An 18,093-nucleotide genomic window follows, 5' to 3' on the forward strand; every position below is an offset into this window, starting at 1 on the left:
GTCGGTGATGCCATCCAGCCATCTCATCCTCTGTCACCCCCTTCTTCTCCTGCCCTCAATCTTTCCCAGCATCAGGGTCTTTTCCAATGAGTTAGTTCTTTGCATCAGGTGGCCAAAGTATTGGAGCTTCAGCATCAGCATCAGTCTTTCCAATGAGTTTTCAGGGTTGATTTCCTTTAGGACTGACTGGTTTGATGTCCTTGCAGTCCAAGGGACTCTCAAGAGTCTTCCCCAGCACCACAATTCAAAAGCATCAATTCTTAGACACTGAGCCTTCTTTATGGTCTAACTCTCACATCTGTTCATGGCTACTGGAAAAACCATAGCTTTAGGATTGACTGGTTGGATCTTCTTGCAGTTCAAGGGACTGTCAAGAGTCTTCCCCAGCACCACAATTCGAAAACATCAATTCTATGGCACTCAGCCTTCTTAATGATCCGACAACATCCGTACATGACTACTAGAAAAACCATAGCTTTGATTGTACAGATCTTTGTCAGCAAAGTGATACCTCTGCTTTTTAATACACTGGCTAGGCTTGTCATAGCTTTCCTTCCAAGGAGCAATTTCATGGCTGCTGTCACTGTCCACGGTAATTTGAGTCCAAGAAAATAAAAATTGTCACTGTTTCCATTGTTTCCCCATCTGTTAGCCATGAAGTGATGGGACCAGATGCCATGATCTTATTTTTTTGAATACTGAGTTTTAACCCAGCTTTTTCACTCTCTCCTTTCACCTACATCAAGAAGGCTCTTTTTAGTACCACTTTGTTTTCTGCCATTAGAGTGGTATCCATCTGCATTTCTGGGGTCGTTTCTCACAATGAAAGTTGTGAGTGAGTTAAGTTCTTGAATTTCCTGGAGAGAAAAAAAGAGCTTTTGTCTCTCATAAAGGTCTCTTCTCAGTCAATATCACAAATACACTAAGTTCACTAAGGGCCTCAACCCTGAATTATAGGCTGGACCCCTGCTTCTTCGTAAAGATCATCTGAAACAATTGATGTTTCAGTTTGATGTTGTGTGGCTTGTTGATCAGTTGGTAACTCCATCTGTATGTGTGCCTCTCTCCTTTTGGGAACGTTGTTTTACTTTAGGAAAAATGCTCTATTAAAAAAGTCAAACGTATAAACCGAAGTAGTCCTTTGTAACTGCCATTCCCACCACTGTTGTTAACAAGACGGAGCATATTGTCTTTCCCTCCAGGCCTGCCCTGCAAGCCCTGCCCGCACACCAGCTGTGATTTTGCAGAATCAGGATCTCATGGTGCATACTGTTCTGAGAGAGATTTTTGTCATGTAATGGTATATCAATATTATTCTGATCAGATCAGATAAATATAAAGTAAACCCATTCTTTCTAATGATTCCACAATATTTCGTTATATAAGCATGTCATAATTTATTTGCCTAGTTTCCTATTAATGGGTATTCACCACTCATTTCTTTGAGTTCTCTAAACCAGTGCTGTTCAGAAAAACTTTCTCTGATGGAGATGTTCCAAGATCTGCTCTGTCCAACATGGCAGCAAATAGCCATGTGTGATTATTGAGCATTTAAAATGTGCTCAGTGTGCCTAAGGAACTGAATTTTACATTTTATTCCATCTTAGTTAAGTCTAAGCAGCCACATGTAGCTAGTGACTCCTGTGTTGGACAACACAGAGTCAAGTCAGGTCATCAAGCTGTTTGCTTGGATCATGTTACTTGGACCTTCATAAATTATAGTTTAATGCTTCTTTGATGTTTAACAGTCATATGAAGTTTCTTTTGTAAACCTGTTTTAAAGAAATACTGTCCAGTTAGAGTTCCTTAGAGAGAGATCTATGAAATGCTTCTCAAGTTTAGTTCTAAAAGAGAGCTTCTCTTTCCAGACATCTCAGTATGCTTCTTTTATCAAGTAAATAATGTCCCTCTACCTTATTATACATCACTTTTTGCCTTGGTTGCCATGGAGTCCGATTTTTGGAGTCCAGTTTTTGGTTCTGCTACAGGGGGTGATCTTTTCCCTTTCATCACTCCCCCCACCAAACGACATAGCTTTCCTTTCATTCTGAGTTTGAAGATGTCATTATGTATATGCTTTTCCTTGTAAAGCGCTTCTCTTTTTGAAAATGATTAGATTTATGTCAAGTTTTTGAAATCTATCCTAAGACTTCACTAAAAAAAGATTAATACAATATACATACTACATCCTTCCCACAACCTTGTACATACACACACATACCATATATCCTAGTAGGGCCGTTATATTGTCATCTGTAGGAATCCGGTCTGTCATCATAGTGGGGAACACGCATATGTAAAATCTGAAATAGACTTTCCACCTGGGTAGTAGAAAGTTACTTAAGTGCATTATGGTTGGTTACATTTTATTCAATTATGAATTGAACTTGGGTTCTTCTACCCTCTTTTGCTCTGTCAATATAATGCTCTACTTTGGCTTTCTTTGGGAATATATGGAAAATCTTCTTTTGCTTGAATTTAAAGTACATTCTTCAGGATTTCCTAGTTCCACATTGCACCTTGTAGATACATATTAACTGCTAAATGTTGGGGCAAAATATTTTTTGGACTCCCCCCCTCCAAAAAAAAAAAAAAAAATATCAGTGTTGAGGAGTGTAACCTTAATTTTAAAACATTTTACTCTTCCTATGTCTCTGCCAAGTTTCTTCAGGATACCTTTAGATTTTATATGGACTTTAGAATTAGAAGGCATCAGAATATGCTGAAAAATTTTTAATAAATTCCTTTGCCTGTAAGGAAGTAGGATAGAACCAGGAAACTGCTGATGTGGTAACCAGGATAGCACACTAAAACCATCTGTGTAACTCCTGGCAGGAATAAAATGACAAAACAAGATCTTGGAGAGTGGGTGTTACCAGGTGTGTGATCAAAAAGATAAATACATTCTCAAATGATTAAATTGGCCAAGTGCCTTTAGCACCCATGGGGCTGTTGCGTGTATTCTTATGTGCAGACATAGCCGTCAAGGTTATGCATTTTTAGCATAGTTAGGAAATTGGGACCGGAAAAGACTGGAAGCAGAGGATTTTAACATTGCTTGGAGTCTTTGGAGCTGTAGACTCTGGATGTGAACTTGAGGAAACTGCATGGAATTTCAAGTGTAACTTGATAAACATCCAGTGATATTTGCTGCAGAGCCACAGTCTGGCTGTCTAGGGTAGAATGAAGAGGGCAGCACATACAGAATGGAGAGGAGACCCTACGAGAGCACGTTTGTCCCATTTAAGAATGGACTTTGAAAAAGAGGGACCATGTTAAGATTCTTCCTTTTATTTTGAGCATTGAAGGGAGATGGAAGCTGAGGACTTTTTCATACTATTTAATGACTGTTTGCAATTTTTGGAAAAAGCAAAAATGAACAGTTTTTCATTCTAACTCAAATTAGAAATACTTAGGTTAAATATAGTACAGCTTTGAATACTTAAAAGAGAACTTGAAGATATTTGGTTTATGAAGGAATGTCATGGTTTTGAATAAGATTTTTGCTTTCTTGAATTGGCTGTGGTTCACTTGAGAGTAATTCTTTTAAGCCCTTTTCCTCAATTTAGCTGGACTATTTGGTGTTCACTAAGCTTGCATGTTCTGAATATCACCAAGCTCAAAGTCAGTAGATCTCCAGTGGATATATGCATTTAGTTTTCAGTGCATATAAAAGATATGTTTACATTATACTATATTGTGTGCAAGAGCATTACGTCTAAAAAATGTACTTATCTTAATTTTAAAATATTTTATTGCTGAAAAAGAGGGGGGCTTTCCTGGTGCTCAGTGGTAAAGAATCCACCTGCCAATGCCAGAGATAGGGTTTGATCCCAGGGTCAGGAAGAATCCCCTTGAGAAGGAAATGGCAACCCACTCCAATTTTATTGCCCAGGAAATCCCGTGGATAGAGGGGCCTGGCGAGGCTACAGTCCATGAGATGCCAAGAAAGCAACTGAGCACGCACATTTGTACTTAGTTGCTAAGTCGTGTCTGACTCTTTGTGACCCCCACGGACTGTAGCCTTGCCAGGCTTCTTGTTCATGTGATTTCCCAGGCAAGAAAAATGGAGTGGGTTGCCCTTTCCTTCTCCAGGGGATCTTCTTGATCCCAGGGATCAACAGCTTGTCATCTGACAACACAGGGTTGTCATATACCTTCAATTTCTAAAGAACATAGTATCATAAAAGTGCAATAAAATGAGGTCTGTGCCTGTATTGGAGAATTCCCAGATAGGGACATCGGGAAGGCTCTCTTTGGGGATCTTTAGTTTTCTATAGAGAATCCACCAGTTTCTCACCAGGAGTGTTGGGGGTCTCGACTGGCAGGGATGGAAGCCCAGCAGCACGAGTGTGGCTCCTAGCCTTCGAGGAGTTTGTGTAGGCTGCCAGTTAGTTTGCCAACTCCAGCCCTACAACTCAAGTCACCACTGCCGGGTATCCACTCACATGGAGCAGCTTTCCTTCACTCTCTCCAGGGAATGATCCTCTGGTTTCTTAAGGGGCCTCATCAACTCTGTCATCTCCCCTCTGTTTGGGCCCATCTTCCCAGATACATGGAGCCTGGGAGTGCTGGGTCTCAAGGACTCTAAGGAAAGAATCTAGTCTCCTCTTTGTTATTACCTCTGTAATTTATACTGTGTTAAATCTGTTAACCACTGTATTTTCTTCTTTTGTTCTTTTTGTCCTTGCGGGTTATTATCTTTTATATTGATTTACTGTCATTTTAACTAGGCTTGGGAGGGAGAGGAGGTAATATATAGTTAGTGTGCCACTAAAGTGTTTGTCGGCTGATGGTGGTAGGGTGGCGTAAGTGATCTTACTTTTTCCTTTTCACCTGGCCTTATTTTATGATCGAGCTTCCCTGGTGGCCCAGGGGTAAAGAATCTACCTGCCAATGCAGGAGACGTGGGTTCAATCCTTGGGTGGGGAAGATGCCCTGGAGAAGGAAATGGCAACCTACTCCAGTGTTCTTGCCTGGGAAATCCCATGGACAGAGGAGCCTGGCAGGTTGTAGTCGGACACGACTTAGCAACTAAACAACAATTATTTTATTTTATTATCATTTTATCTCAGTGGCTAAACCTACTTTTCAAAAACGGAATGAGAATTGAAACCATGGCAGATAATAATTTTTCTCTTTTTTAAAATTAATATTTTTAAATATTAAAATTAAATCGCTCTTTTGCTAATCTGATTTTTAGGAAAGAGAGAACAAAGCACTACAAGTAAGGTACCTTTAAATGACTCATAATTACTCACACAAATGCATGTAAACTTGGATATGCAATTAGGCAGCTCATTATGTTGCAAATGCAATTACATGCTCAAATTCATGGTCACTCCCTTGGCTCACCCAGCTGTCTCTCTTGTCTTAGGCTTATTTATGATCGGTTATTAGTAATCCCCAGCTGTCAGAATTTGAAAATACATGCTGGTGCTAGTGGTGTCATTCAGCTAATAATGGAGGGAAAGTTTGAAAAGGAAGCTTGCCTTTGAGTTTATGTATGCAGGGTTGGTCGTCTTAGTTGGCAAAATCCATTCCCCTTCTGAAGGTACAGGCTTTCCATTTAGAAAAATTATCATTAATAGTGGTTAATGATATTTACAGTACAGTATACTCCATCATCTCTGATCTGCCATTCTGAAGTCCAAAAAGCTCTTAGTTGTTTTTTTGTTTTGTTTTGTTTTATTATAACTCATTGGCGGCAAAATCAGAAATGCTTCATTAGGACTCAAATCTGACATGTAATGGCAAGAGTCTTTCTAGTCTGTTTATCCAGATCACTAGCATGAAGATGTATGGATTTTGCCTCAGAAAACTTTTAATGTGTTTAGTTATGGACCACTGACCCAGACACCACTGAAGACTTTATATAAATGCAGTATACATACTCTGTTACCTTTTGAAAAGCCTAAGGTTCTGAGTGAGTTTCAGATGCTTTTTGGCCCCAGCTGTTTCTAATAAAGAATATTTGCCTTACAGTGAGAGTAACAGAGTCCACATTAGATATGGGTTAAAATTCTAGTAGGGGAAAACTTTAACTGATACATGTATTAGACCACTTGGGTATTTTACATACAGTTAGTTTCCCATTTTGATTCAGAGTTACTGTGAAAAAAGAAAGAAGTTATTTATTGTATGCTGATATAGTTCTACTAAATGGAGTAAACTAAAGTTTTTTAAACTGTTTTGTAGATAATTAGTTTAAAACTCAAGATAACAATTTCATATTTAATTGCTGTTCTATATTGTTAGTGACTTTTAGATTAATAGTAGGAAATACTCTCAGTGTTGTTATAAGTAAATGGAAAAAACTGTCATCTATATTGAGTTAGTACAGTTGGTTCTTTGTCTCTAATATTGTCAATAATTGTTAATCACCCTCGATCTATTAAAACCATCCATCCAGTAATCCTCAATGCTTAGTTCTGCCTTAGCCCAGCTTTAGGTGCTTCACAGTGGTTTTTCAAAAGAAGAAGCAGGGAAGGGATACCGTTTTCTGTCAACTCTCTGAGAATTTTACTATTAATTGCCTTTCCTCCCCACTCTTCATCATTTTTGTCCATTTCCAGAATATATGAGAATTTTGCGGTTTTAAACTAGGAGTATATGGTTAACCTCTTACAGGTAGCTTGTAATCATGCAGACAGATAATCTTGGGCACGTGGCATGTATTTTCATGTACCTTCAAATTGGTTCTTCTGCCCAAATGGATTAGAGCAAGCAGATACTTGGCTGCATTTGAGTCAAGGGCGTCCCATAGCAGGCCGATAAAGATTCTCTCCTCTTTTGGAGGACTGGTATTTCTGTTTAAATTGGTTGTCATTAAAATTGCCGAGAAACACCTCAGTATCCTTTATAGCAGTTTGTTGAGTCAGTTTCCAATTCTGTACTTTTACTGACCTATGACTTTAGAAAATTCTTTATGAATAAACAGTGGAAGATCATTGACAGATCACTGAAGTTTAAAATAGAAGAATCTTCACCAAGTTTCTGAAACAAAACTCTTACAGTGCATAAAAATGTAGATCATCAAAGAATAATCAGTTTTGACTGCAGTAGAGAATATAACAATATGATACTACAGAAAACCTAGAAACTTTTGAGATAGTAGTAATAGTACGTCTGTTGTTAAAAAAAAAAAAAGATGTTTTCTTCAAGTTGTGAAGCATGAATTTTAAGAATAAGTTGATTTATTTTAAAATCTTAGTTGAAGGATTAACATTTTATGAGTAAGGACGGTGAGGAGTTTTTACACATGAATGAATACTGTGGTCATTACAGATACATCAGAGCTGTGCATGATGTGGTTAAACCCTCTTTGTTGGTTAAGCTGACCACTGTTTTTGCAATTAATTGGGGGTAGACCTTTGCGGAAAGCTCTTATGTGGATAAAACCTCTAGTTAATGCCAGCTAAATCAGTAATTTCAACTTTGTTATCATCATTTTGATGTTTTTTTCTCTGAGTAGGAAGTAGGGAAACGTGATTAATAAAATCAGCCCATAAGACTTTCTTGTTTTTGATGGAACTATTTCCTCCTGTAAAATTTGATGGTCGTGAATTTGATGGCAGAGATTATTTACCTAGCCAGACTTGTCCCTAGAGAGGCAATCTGAAACAATTCCATTAGAATCCAGATAACGATCAAGAAACATAATAAAAAAGAACCACGTGAAAGTAAGTTCAGATCTGGTCTGATATTTTGATACTCCTACATCTCCTCCCCCAAGAATAGTCAGTAAACAGAGTACTATCTTTTCATTGTCTTTGAACCCCATGTTTATGACTGATTTAAGGTTTAAATGTGAAACTATTGTGTATTTAAAAAAATACTTTTGCCAGACAAGACCCTTTAAGTCTTGTTTGGAAATCTTAAATGCATTCATATGTGTTTTATGTATGAATCGATTTATTTATGAAACACTTAAGACCTGCTACTTGGCAGGCAATGTTCTAGGTACTGGAAATTAAGCACTTAAAACAGGTGAAGTTTGGACCCTCCCGTGAGAACCTACCTTGGATCTTACGTCCTGGAAAAGTGCTAATAGTGAATACACCTTGTTCCTCTCTGAAAGAGGAGACTGCTGACTTGGGTCATACAGCAGCACGTGGTAGAGCGGCACTTTGCAGATTTGTGACTGATGGAAAGCAGATTCCTCTGTAGCTCCGGTGCCTAAACTCTCACTCTCAGAAGATGCCCCGTAGTTTTCCCAGCTTGCTCACATGTTCATTCCATCCGGAAGTCCTTTCAGATATACTTATCCCAGCCCAGCCTGTTTCATCTGACCCTCACTTGTCTTCCACATGGACTGAGTGCAATCTCAGTCCGTTGCTTTAAGCAGCTGAGTGTGTGTGCACGTGCATGCGTGTGCACACTCATACACACTGTCTGCTCCAGTTAGGTTTTTTAACTCCTTGGGGGATAAGACCATGGTCGGGGACTTTGGTTTAGCACAGTGTTTTATATCTAGTAGTAATTAATATCAGTATTTGTTGACTTCAAGCAACTGTCCTAAAATTGCTTAATTTTAGAACAGTTTCTTTAAAGTGGTCTACATTGATTTTTTTTTTTAATGCCTTGCATTTCTTGAAGATTTGTCTTTTATGGTTAGTCAAACCACTTAGTATATCAAGACCTTTCCTTCTGTTTTTAAGAATTATATAGATTATGCTAGTAAGAAAATTCTCAGTGGTACTTTTTAATGGTCATTAAGAGTTGTTTTTCTTGTTCATGAGCCCCATAGCCTTTGGCAGGAGTGGTGGGATCACTCTCTTTCTAATCAGGCAAAATAATAAAACTAAATTAGTATGGCTATATCTAACATCTGCTTTTTTCTTTTTTTTAATGGTTGAAGAGAATATTAGGGGCCATTTTTCTTTGATGTTAACTCTCTTCCTCCTGCCTTCCTTTCTCTAAAAAGTTTAAGCTAGATTTAATAATTTCCACTATGAGTTTTGTTTTTTTTCCCCCCTGTTTAATTGATTACAGAATACACAGGCAGGTAGATCCATTTTGTAAGAGCCCAGAGTTCTCTCTTCTCAAAGCCTCTACCATGAGCTTGACTTTCCTGCTGAGTGTTATTTCCTTTGGGATAAATGTTGACCTCAGTGGGTGAGGCATCTGGTGGGAAAGATTTGTATCAAGGGCAAAAAAGTGAAAAACAATCATTATTTTATGGAAGTAATTGGGTTACAAATTTAAGTATCCATATTTTATTACTTGGTTATAAATCCTCTTTAATCCTTTGTTTCTCAGCCTTTCGTTGGGACTAATTGTGGATCTTGGCCACCCGTTTTAGGTTAAATCTGAAGAATTCTATACACAGGATTTTAATTTTTTCATCAATTAAATGAAATGTACCATACAAGATAGAATGTAATTATCAAGTCATTAGTTGAAAACTCTTTAAGAAAGGATGATTCTCCTTTTGTTTAGACTTTTGTTTGTCATGCATGACAAACTTAAAAAATCTGCTATGCCAAGTGTATGCCTTTGTAAATTCTATTTATGTTTTGAATGAGAGAGGTGGTGGAACTATATAGATGGATGTTATTCTTAGAACCTGAATTATTATTTATTTTTCATAGTTCTCATGTAAGAATATTCATTTATATCATTGTATCCCAGACTGAGATTTTTTTTCCCTTGTAAGCCTAAGCTTCTTCCTGCTTTGTTTATTCTCTTCCATTACAGACTTGATGATGCATTTTGCAGTTATTTCTCAGTACTTCTGATGGAATCAAGGATTTTAAAAGTATATTTACGGAAACTGGTTGTAAAATAAGTGGCTCTTAGTTGATATGATGAGGGTGTACACCTGCTAACTTTTCCTCAACCCGGCAGGTTTTGGGTCCTGCTCCCAGGTGGTGCTCCTTCTTGGACAACTTGACAGAGGAATTAGAAGAGAACCCAGAAAGCACAGTTTATGATGATTACAAATTTGTCACCAAGAAAGACCTTGAAAATTTAGGTAAAAGAAAATTACGATGAAATGTTTATAAAATTATTTCTACTTGTTTTGAATTTTGAACATCAAAAGTGATGGAGTCACATTTATCTGATGTTGCAGATCTTCTCTTTCTGACAAATCAGGTATTAAACATAGAACATATAGTGTCTACTTAGAAGATTCAGATAAGTTCAATCTACTGAAGTGTTTTTGTATGTTAAGTGAGGAACAATTTTTTTAGCCTACCACCTGTGTATAGGAAAATACCAGTCCAGGAAGCAGTGACTTTCTTTCAAGTACTATTTGAATATAATAAGATTGTGAGAAATCTCAGAGACTGCACGTAAATGATTTTTGTCTCTCTTGTAGGTTTGCTTATTAATAGACCTAATCCACAACTTAGAAACCATGAGATGAATCCTCAGATATGTAGAACCTTAACTGTTATTTGGGTTTAAAGAATACAAACCAAAAATGCTTCTTAATAATGGCCAACATTAAAATAGGGCTTACATGTGCCCAGGCAGTATTCTGAATGTTATATATACATTTTATTTAATCCTCATACCTGTGGAGTGGATATTATTATAATTTCATTTTATAGGCAAAGAAACTGAGGCATGGAAAGATTAAAGTAACTTCCCAAAGGCTTCAGTGGTGGTAAATGTGAGGGTTAGAATTTAAACCTAGAGTCTGTGCTCTTAACTAGCCTCAGCCATACTCTGATACCCTGAAGACCATACTTGTCTTAGTTGACTAGCACTAGTTTGCAGGATGAGAGTAGGTTTTGTTAATCTTGTTCTCTTGGGAAAAGGCTGCATAGAAAATTATTGAGAATAGGAAAACAGGATCCATTCTCTGCAAGCCTAGGCAGCTTAGTTGTCTTTAGAACTGAGAGATATACAATAGCAGTTGAAAGTTAAAAGAAAATAGAATCATGTAACAGATTAGACCAGAGTCTTAAACTTTATATTTAAACCATATAATTTAGCACAGTTAATTCAGGAAAAATTATTTTCTGCCAGCTACCACCAAAATAATTCCTTAAATTTTAATGTGTTTAAAAAGAAAAGAGTTGTGTTTAGCCTTTAGAAAAGTGACTTATGGATGAAATAAGGTAAAATAGATCTTTCTGTGGAAATGCCTTCTTAAATATCTCCAGCATAATTTTTACAGTATGGTTGTGTGACACTCACCTACATTCTTATACTGGAGAATAAAAAGACATTTTTATTTTGTGAATTTTTAAAAACTACTGTGTTTAGTATATTTTGGGTGCTTTTTCAATCTCTTGACTATTTTATTATTTTATTTAGTTTATTTTGGGTGAGGAAGGCAGTTACAAAGATTTAAATACGTTTTGTTAAAATACATTCATGCTGCCAGTTTTTTTCTTCAGATGCTAATTTTTTTATGCATTTATTTGACTACACAGAGTCTCAGTTGCAGCACACAGGATCTTTAGTTGTGGCATGTGAACTCTTAGTTGCAGCATGTGGGATCTTGTTCCCTAGCCAGGGTTCATATCTGGGTCCCCTGCATTGGGAGCATGTAGTCTTAGCCACTGGACCATCAGGGAAGCCCCCACACTGCCTGTTTTTAAGACTATGGAAATAGATATAATAATCAACAAAATAAATTATACTAGAAATCATCTTCATGTAGATTATTATCTTTTAATATAAATTAGCCATTGGTTATATTGGTTTAACATAAGTAGCTTGTGTTAAAGTAAAAATAAGGCCATGTAACTGACTTCTCTTATTTCTTAAGATTATAGCATTTGAAAACTTGTAAGTTCTGTCATTTCCTAGCTATGGCCTTTAGCAGGTCCCGTACCATGCCATTTCCTAAAATGTGTTTCGTGGATCCCTGCTTGTGTAAGAAGTGCTAGGTGGGCAGCTTAGTGGCTAATACAGGCTTTAGAGAGGTTGACATGGGCTCACACCCCACCTCTACCGCGTAATAGCTCTGTGACTTGACCAGTTTACTTAACTACATTGTGCCTTGGTTTCCTCATCTACAAAATAATAATAATAATGACACCTACCCATCAAGTTGCTTAGAGAATGAATCAGATCATGCCTGAAAATTACTCAGTACAGTATTTAAACAATCCATAATGTTACCTATCATTTTAAGAGATTTGGGGCAAATAAGTTTGAGGAATGTTCAGTTTAACCAAGTTAATTCAGTTTCTCTACTGTGGACTTTGAGCCTTTAATGTCATTATACACTGTAAATCACCAGGAGGGAGGAAACTTACTTAGTCACAGAACCTTGTCTTCCTCCAAGATCTGTTGGGACTAGTGTTCTCTGGAGCTAAGGATGAGAAAACCTGATGCCAGATCTCTCCTTAGAATTGTTTTAATATGAAAAACTTCCTGCTGGATTTTATTCATGACCTAACTTGGAATGGGAGTAATCCTGGGCCACAAATATAAGTTCTGTATACTTAATAGAGGAAATAAAAAACTATAAAAACACATGTGCAGGAACCTCAATGCGTATTGTTGTGCGTTTGGACATTTCATTAAGGCTCAGCCAGCCCCACTGCCCCTTTAAGTTTCCACTGTGCTAATTCAAACAATGGAGTTTTATTGACCTAACATTCTAGGAAAGTACTTTTCTGACCAAGGCTTATAATTACCTTATGAAATTATCCTAAATTTAGGTTTGCCTTTTCATGTTGTTCTATTTAGGTTTTGTACACCTATGTGATTTTTCCCTAGACATTATTTGTAGCCCTGGAGGGTTGTTTATTTCTAAAATTTGGATCTCAGGGTAACGCTTTCCTTGGAACTGTAGTCACTTAGTATTATACCAACTAAAGCTGGTGTTCATGTGAATTATTTCATAGGTGATCTTATTCTGAAGATGAATATTCTCGTAACCTTTCTCTGTGTAAATATTTGCAGTTAATAATTTCTATGACATAGGCAGGGCATCCTTAGGTGACCCCCAGCACCACTAATTGTAAATGAAATCTACTAAATCTTGGGAACCCTGTGAAAGATACTCTTTAAAGCAGGGCTGCTAGACACTCACTGGCATTGGACTTTTCATTCATCCATAATGCAGTATGTGTGTATATAGTACATGTGTTGGTATACATTTGCCAGTTATTCTGTTTTGGGGGAACACATACCCTTCCTACATTATTGTTGTGACACAGTTTTTCTTTTGTTTTTGGAAATTACGGGCCATCTCCTTCCCCCACCTCACTCCCGCCCCTACCCCGGCCCTGTTCTTGCTTGGCAATATGAAAGTTGACAACCTAGTGTTGAATCTCAGTATTATTTTTAGATTTAAAACTGGCTTATGGAATAAAAGGCTTCCCTGGTGGCTCAGAGGGTAAAGCGTCTGCCTGCAATGCAGGAGACCTGGTTTGATCCCTGGGTCGGGAAGATTCCCTGGAGAAGGAAATGGCAACCCACTCCAGTATTCTTGCCGGGAGAATCCCATGGACGGAGGAGCCTGGTGGGCTACAGTCCACGGGGTCGCAAAGAGTGACACGACTGAGTGACTTCACTTTCATGGAATGAAAAAAACCTGAGAACCAGTAGTATGGGAAGCCCTTCTTTACTAGTCTGTTATAGCTCACGAATACCTTTCCATCATTTTTATGCTTAGTACAATGTTACATTAAAAATAAGTAAGATAATGTTGCTGAAGTAGATTAAACTTTTCTTTGCAGTTATTAAAGAAGATTAGTGGTTCTAATCCTTACATTTTTACTTAGAAGTGAAATTATAATCAAATTGTAGTCCATGAAAAACTGCTGAATTTTAATCAGGATTTCATAAAGGTCTGCCCTCTTCTGGTTAACTTCCCCCAGGGCTCACACATCTCATTGGATCACCTTTTCTTCGGGCATATATGCATGGATTTTTCATGGATATAAGGCTCTACCACAAGGTAAGTATAAAGCTACGGTTATTTAAGGTGACTGACAGTCACTTTGTGGCCGTTTCTTCTCTACTTACGTATATTTTTATAAAACATACTTAAGATTTGTAAAATATCTATCCTTTGGCATAATATTCATGCTGTATATAAGACATGCTACTGAATCTAGTTCTCTTGTGTTTCATTTTCTTCTACTTCAAAAAGGTGAAATTGATGGTAAATCCATTTGCTTATGAAGAATATAGGAAAGATAAGATCCGGCAGAAGATAGAAGAAACACGAGCACAAAGAGTGCAACTAAAGGTAAATACTAGAGTCAGCATTGAAGCTACTAGAGAAAGGCTCTGCGTTTTTATTTTATTATTCGGAGAAGCTTGCCATCCCTTTCTTACTTTTCCCATTCTTAGTTTACATCATTCACTAATATTTTTGACATGTTTTATGTGTCGTGAGGGTGGACGTTCTAGTTTCATCCTTATGGTAAAGGTAACGGTGTTGTGGCAAGTAATGCCAGGTGAGCTGATACTGTCGGTCCTACCAAGAAAATATGATGCTGCTTTCAAACAGGTGTTTTTAGACTTTGGAGTGCTGGGGCTTTGCTAATCCCCATTTCTTGGTGACACGTGGGAGTGTCTTAGGCTAGCTGCTTGGATCATGGGAAACGGTCATCAGACTATGCCAGGGCCCAGACAAGAATCAGGCCACACTAGTTCTATTATCAGAGAGTTTAATGTAAAAGAACTGTTACCCGGGTGTTAGAGAGGTGAAGAGGCAAAACCACTGCGGTACTCATAAAGGAGGCGGCGGCTGCAGGGAGCAGCTAACTCGCCAGGACTGGGCAGTAGGAGACAGGCGGGCCTAGACTCAGACCTCGGAGGAGGGTTGACAGCTGGTGGTGGGGCCCTCAAGGTAGGACGAGGCTGTTCCCGGGAGTGTGGGGGAGCCACAGACTGGACTCCCTGCTCTGCTGGAGCCACGTCATTGCTGCCAGGAGACAGAACCACTGACGCACGACACCAGCCCTGCAGCCAGCAGAGGGGAAGCAGAAGCCCCGTCTCCTCCTGCCTTCCCGGCCTGATCGAGATCGACCACCAAGGGATATGATCATTTCCAACTGAACATTTTGTAAAACACACACACACACTTTCAGTGCAGAGACTAGTAGCAAGCTTTTCCTTTTTCCAGATTATTAGGTGCAAGGAGTGAATATGTGTGTGTGTATTGGCCAGGGCAGGTTAGGACATAGAGTCCCTTTGTCGCTGCTCTTTGCTTTAACCTTCAAAGCTCAATTGTAGGTATTGCAGTACAACTTTTTATTTTTTTCTTCTCCACTAGAAATTGCCAAAAGTTAACAAAGAGTTGGCACTTAAATTAATTGAGGAAGAGGAGGAGAAACAAAAATCTACCTGGAAAAAGAAAGTTAAGGTAAGATTTTACAAGGCAAAGAAAATACTGATAAGTTATTTCTCTGTTTTCTTGATAGTAGATTATATCCTTTTACTTTGAAAATGTGTTTGGTTTTCCTTGTTCCCTCTGCTTATTAGATAGTATATGCTCAATATGGAAAGTTTGTAAAACAGATAAAGAGTATAAAGAAGAAAGTCACTCATGTACTTCTTTTTTTTTTTTTTCACTCATGTACTTCTATCCAGAGAAAGGCATCATTAATAGTTTAGTGAATTTCCTTCCTGTCTTATTTATCTTAAAATTATAAACTGTAATAAGATACTACCATATATATATATATAAAATATTTATCTTGGGTCTGTAAAATAACACGTGGCTTCCCATTTTACTAAACAGTCTTTATAAATATTTTGAGAGCTGCATATTTTATCTTGTGGATATATTTTAAATAACCCTTTTATTGTTAAATAGTTTGTTTATTGTTTTTCTTTGTAGTCACTAGGTTTGTTTATAACTGAAAAACTAACCAGCTTTTGTTTAGACTTGGCATTACTGGGCGCATGCACTCTAAGGAATAACTGCTTTCTACCTTCCATCCCTAATGTAAAATGGACAAAGGTCAGTCATAAATTAAGTAAGGGTCAGCTGGTGGTGTCAAGACAGGAGGCGGATTTTTTCTCATTTTCCCACAGAAGTGAGAGCTTCCTCATTCCTCTCTGTGCTGTTTCCCCATCGGCTTAGATCAGGCAGGCAGATAAGTGGGCCAGACTCTTCTCTGGAATGAGTTGTAAAGATCCCATCTCTCCTAAGAGCCTGCAGGACTTGCCTGAGTAGATGGCAAATTGTGTATCTGGGCCAGCTGTGTCGAGCTGTCCAGAGTTTTGTTAGTGTTTATTCTTTCTCAGTTCTCTCTCTAGTTTTTTAACCAGGTAAGTGAATGGAGACAAGTGAGCTCTTCGTGTATTTATTTTTGTACAACTCTTCTTCAGGAGTGTCAGGGGGCTGCCACTGAAGAGTCTCGCGTCTGGTCCCCCTTGCTCACCAATTGTGTCATTGTGGGTGACCCTGAGCTTCACTGGGTCTAGCGTGTTCTTCTCTAAGATGAAGAGTAGGACTGCGGTGGGGACGGGGGGGCCTTCTTGGTGCTGTGATTGTGTTTGTGGCTGTGTACCTTCCTAATTTCATCAGTGTATCACACGTATGTGTAGATCTTTAAGTGTTCAAAACTAGGTGCTTCCGGCTCCCTTGACGTTCTCTTTGGCATGCTTCCAGTGATTTTCTTGTTAACGCAGCCCGAGGATGGTTATGGAGGTAACTTGTCAGCTTTATAGGTCATTCCCCAAGCTTCACGGATACGATCTTTGGATTTACACTCATTTGCAGTGCGAAGGGAGAGGAGCTGGTTTACACCGCAGAGGTCTTCTTTCCTATCTACAGTTTATGCATCTGAGTCTGTATGACATTCAGTGTTACAGAGAATACGACACAAATTACTGTTTAATTTTGATACTTTGTGCAGCATGGTTTACACAGTGTGCAGGAGCCTTTCTTAAAGGTCTTATGATTATGAAGATGTGGGAGAAGTCCCCTTTCTCTCTGCCCGCCCCCCCTTCTTCACACTCTTGCTGAGGTTAGAGACGGCCGAAGGAGATGGAGAACACAGTTGGCATTTGCTGTGCCCAGGGGTGCAGGATGGTAGCAACAACCCCAAGAGCTGAAAACATGCAGAGTGACCTGCGGAGTCCATGGGAAAGTCATGGTTGTCTGTGCCTTTAAAACAATTTATAGGGTTATCCTATAAAGAAGCATCCAGCTACGTGCTGTTCATACTGCAAGTGCAAAGAGGAAGAACCTGAGAAATCCCTCTCTTCTTCCATCAGTTTCCCTTTAGGTGTTGGAAGCTGGAAGCATGGTGTTTATAGTGGTGTGAACCCTAGAATACTGCTAGAAAGGGGTGTTTGTCATTGACTTTTCAGTGGCTTGCTGACCCAAGTCAGGTCTCATTATTGGAGTTCAGTTTCTTTCCAGAAATATTTAATTTAGGAAGATCCCCTGGAGAAGGAAATGGCAACCCACTTTAGTATTCTTGCCTGGGAAATCCCATGGACAGAATAGCTTGGCGGACCACAGTCCATGGGATTGCAAAGAGTCCACAGTCCATGGGATCGCAAAGAGTCAGACACCGCTTAGCTACTAAATACTAAACAACAGCAACAACAAAAAGTCTGTTGTTAGAGAGCGTGTCTGATTTGTCGTGTAACAGTTGTATCTGATTCAGATGGCCTTGGAACTTCCCTAGTGGTCCAGTGGTTAGGACTTGGTGCTTTCACTGCTGGCACCTGGATTGCATCCCAGGGAATTAAGATCCAGCAAGGTGAGGCCAAAAATAAAACAACAAAAAACAAAGACCTTAAAAACTGTTCCTGAATTAAGAAAAAAGTCCTTCATTACAACTGTAAAGAATACTTGAAAGAATTGTTAAATCCATCAGCACTTCATTAGTCTTGTCTTTGAACTCAGCTTTTCAAACTCTTAAGAGCCTTAATAGCTCTGGTAACTTCTGATTTAAAAGTCAGTACGGTGCAGTTATGGCCTGCTTTGACTCCAGCTGAAATTTCATGGAGGCAGACAATGAAATGTGTTCCCAGATATTGCTCTCACTGATAACATAATTAAATTCTAAAAAGATGTTTACCATTCACTTCATGTTAGATCTCCAATGGCAGGTGACCCACCACATAATGTCGGGGAGCAATTATCTGGACCTTATCCAAACTTAGAAATGTGATGGTGTTAATTCTAATTAAGAATCAATTCATTTA

At 38.5% G+C, this 18,093-nt stretch overlaps 1 protein-coding gene across 3 annotated transcripts in view; it reads left to right on the plus strand.

Annotated features, from left to right (window-relative positions):
• The window catches only part of NOL10 (nucleolar protein 10), an 89,877-nt gene that overhangs the window by 44,701 nt on the left and 27,083 nt on the right, over positions 1-18,093 (plus strand). For all 3 annotated transcript variants that reach the window (XM_061433316.1, XM_061433314.1, XM_061433315.1), the window contains 4 exons: positions 9,850-9,976; positions 13,794-13,873; positions 14,069-14,167; positions 15,200-15,289. In XM_061433316.1, coding sequence (XP_061289300.1) covers positions 9,850-9,976; positions 13,794-13,873; positions 14,069-14,167; positions 15,200-15,289 — 396 coding nt within the window. The remainder of the gene's footprint in view (positions 1-9,849; positions 9,977-13,793; positions 13,874-14,068; positions 14,168-15,199; positions 15,290-18,093) is intronic.

This window comes from Bos javanicus, chromosome 11, assembly GCF_032452875.1.
Source record: "Bos javanicus breed banteng chromosome 11, ARS-OSU_banteng_1.0, whole genome shotgun sequence".
Taxonomy (NCBI): domain Eukaryota; kingdom Metazoa; phylum Chordata; class Mammalia; order Artiodactyla; family Bovidae; genus Bos; species Bos javanicus.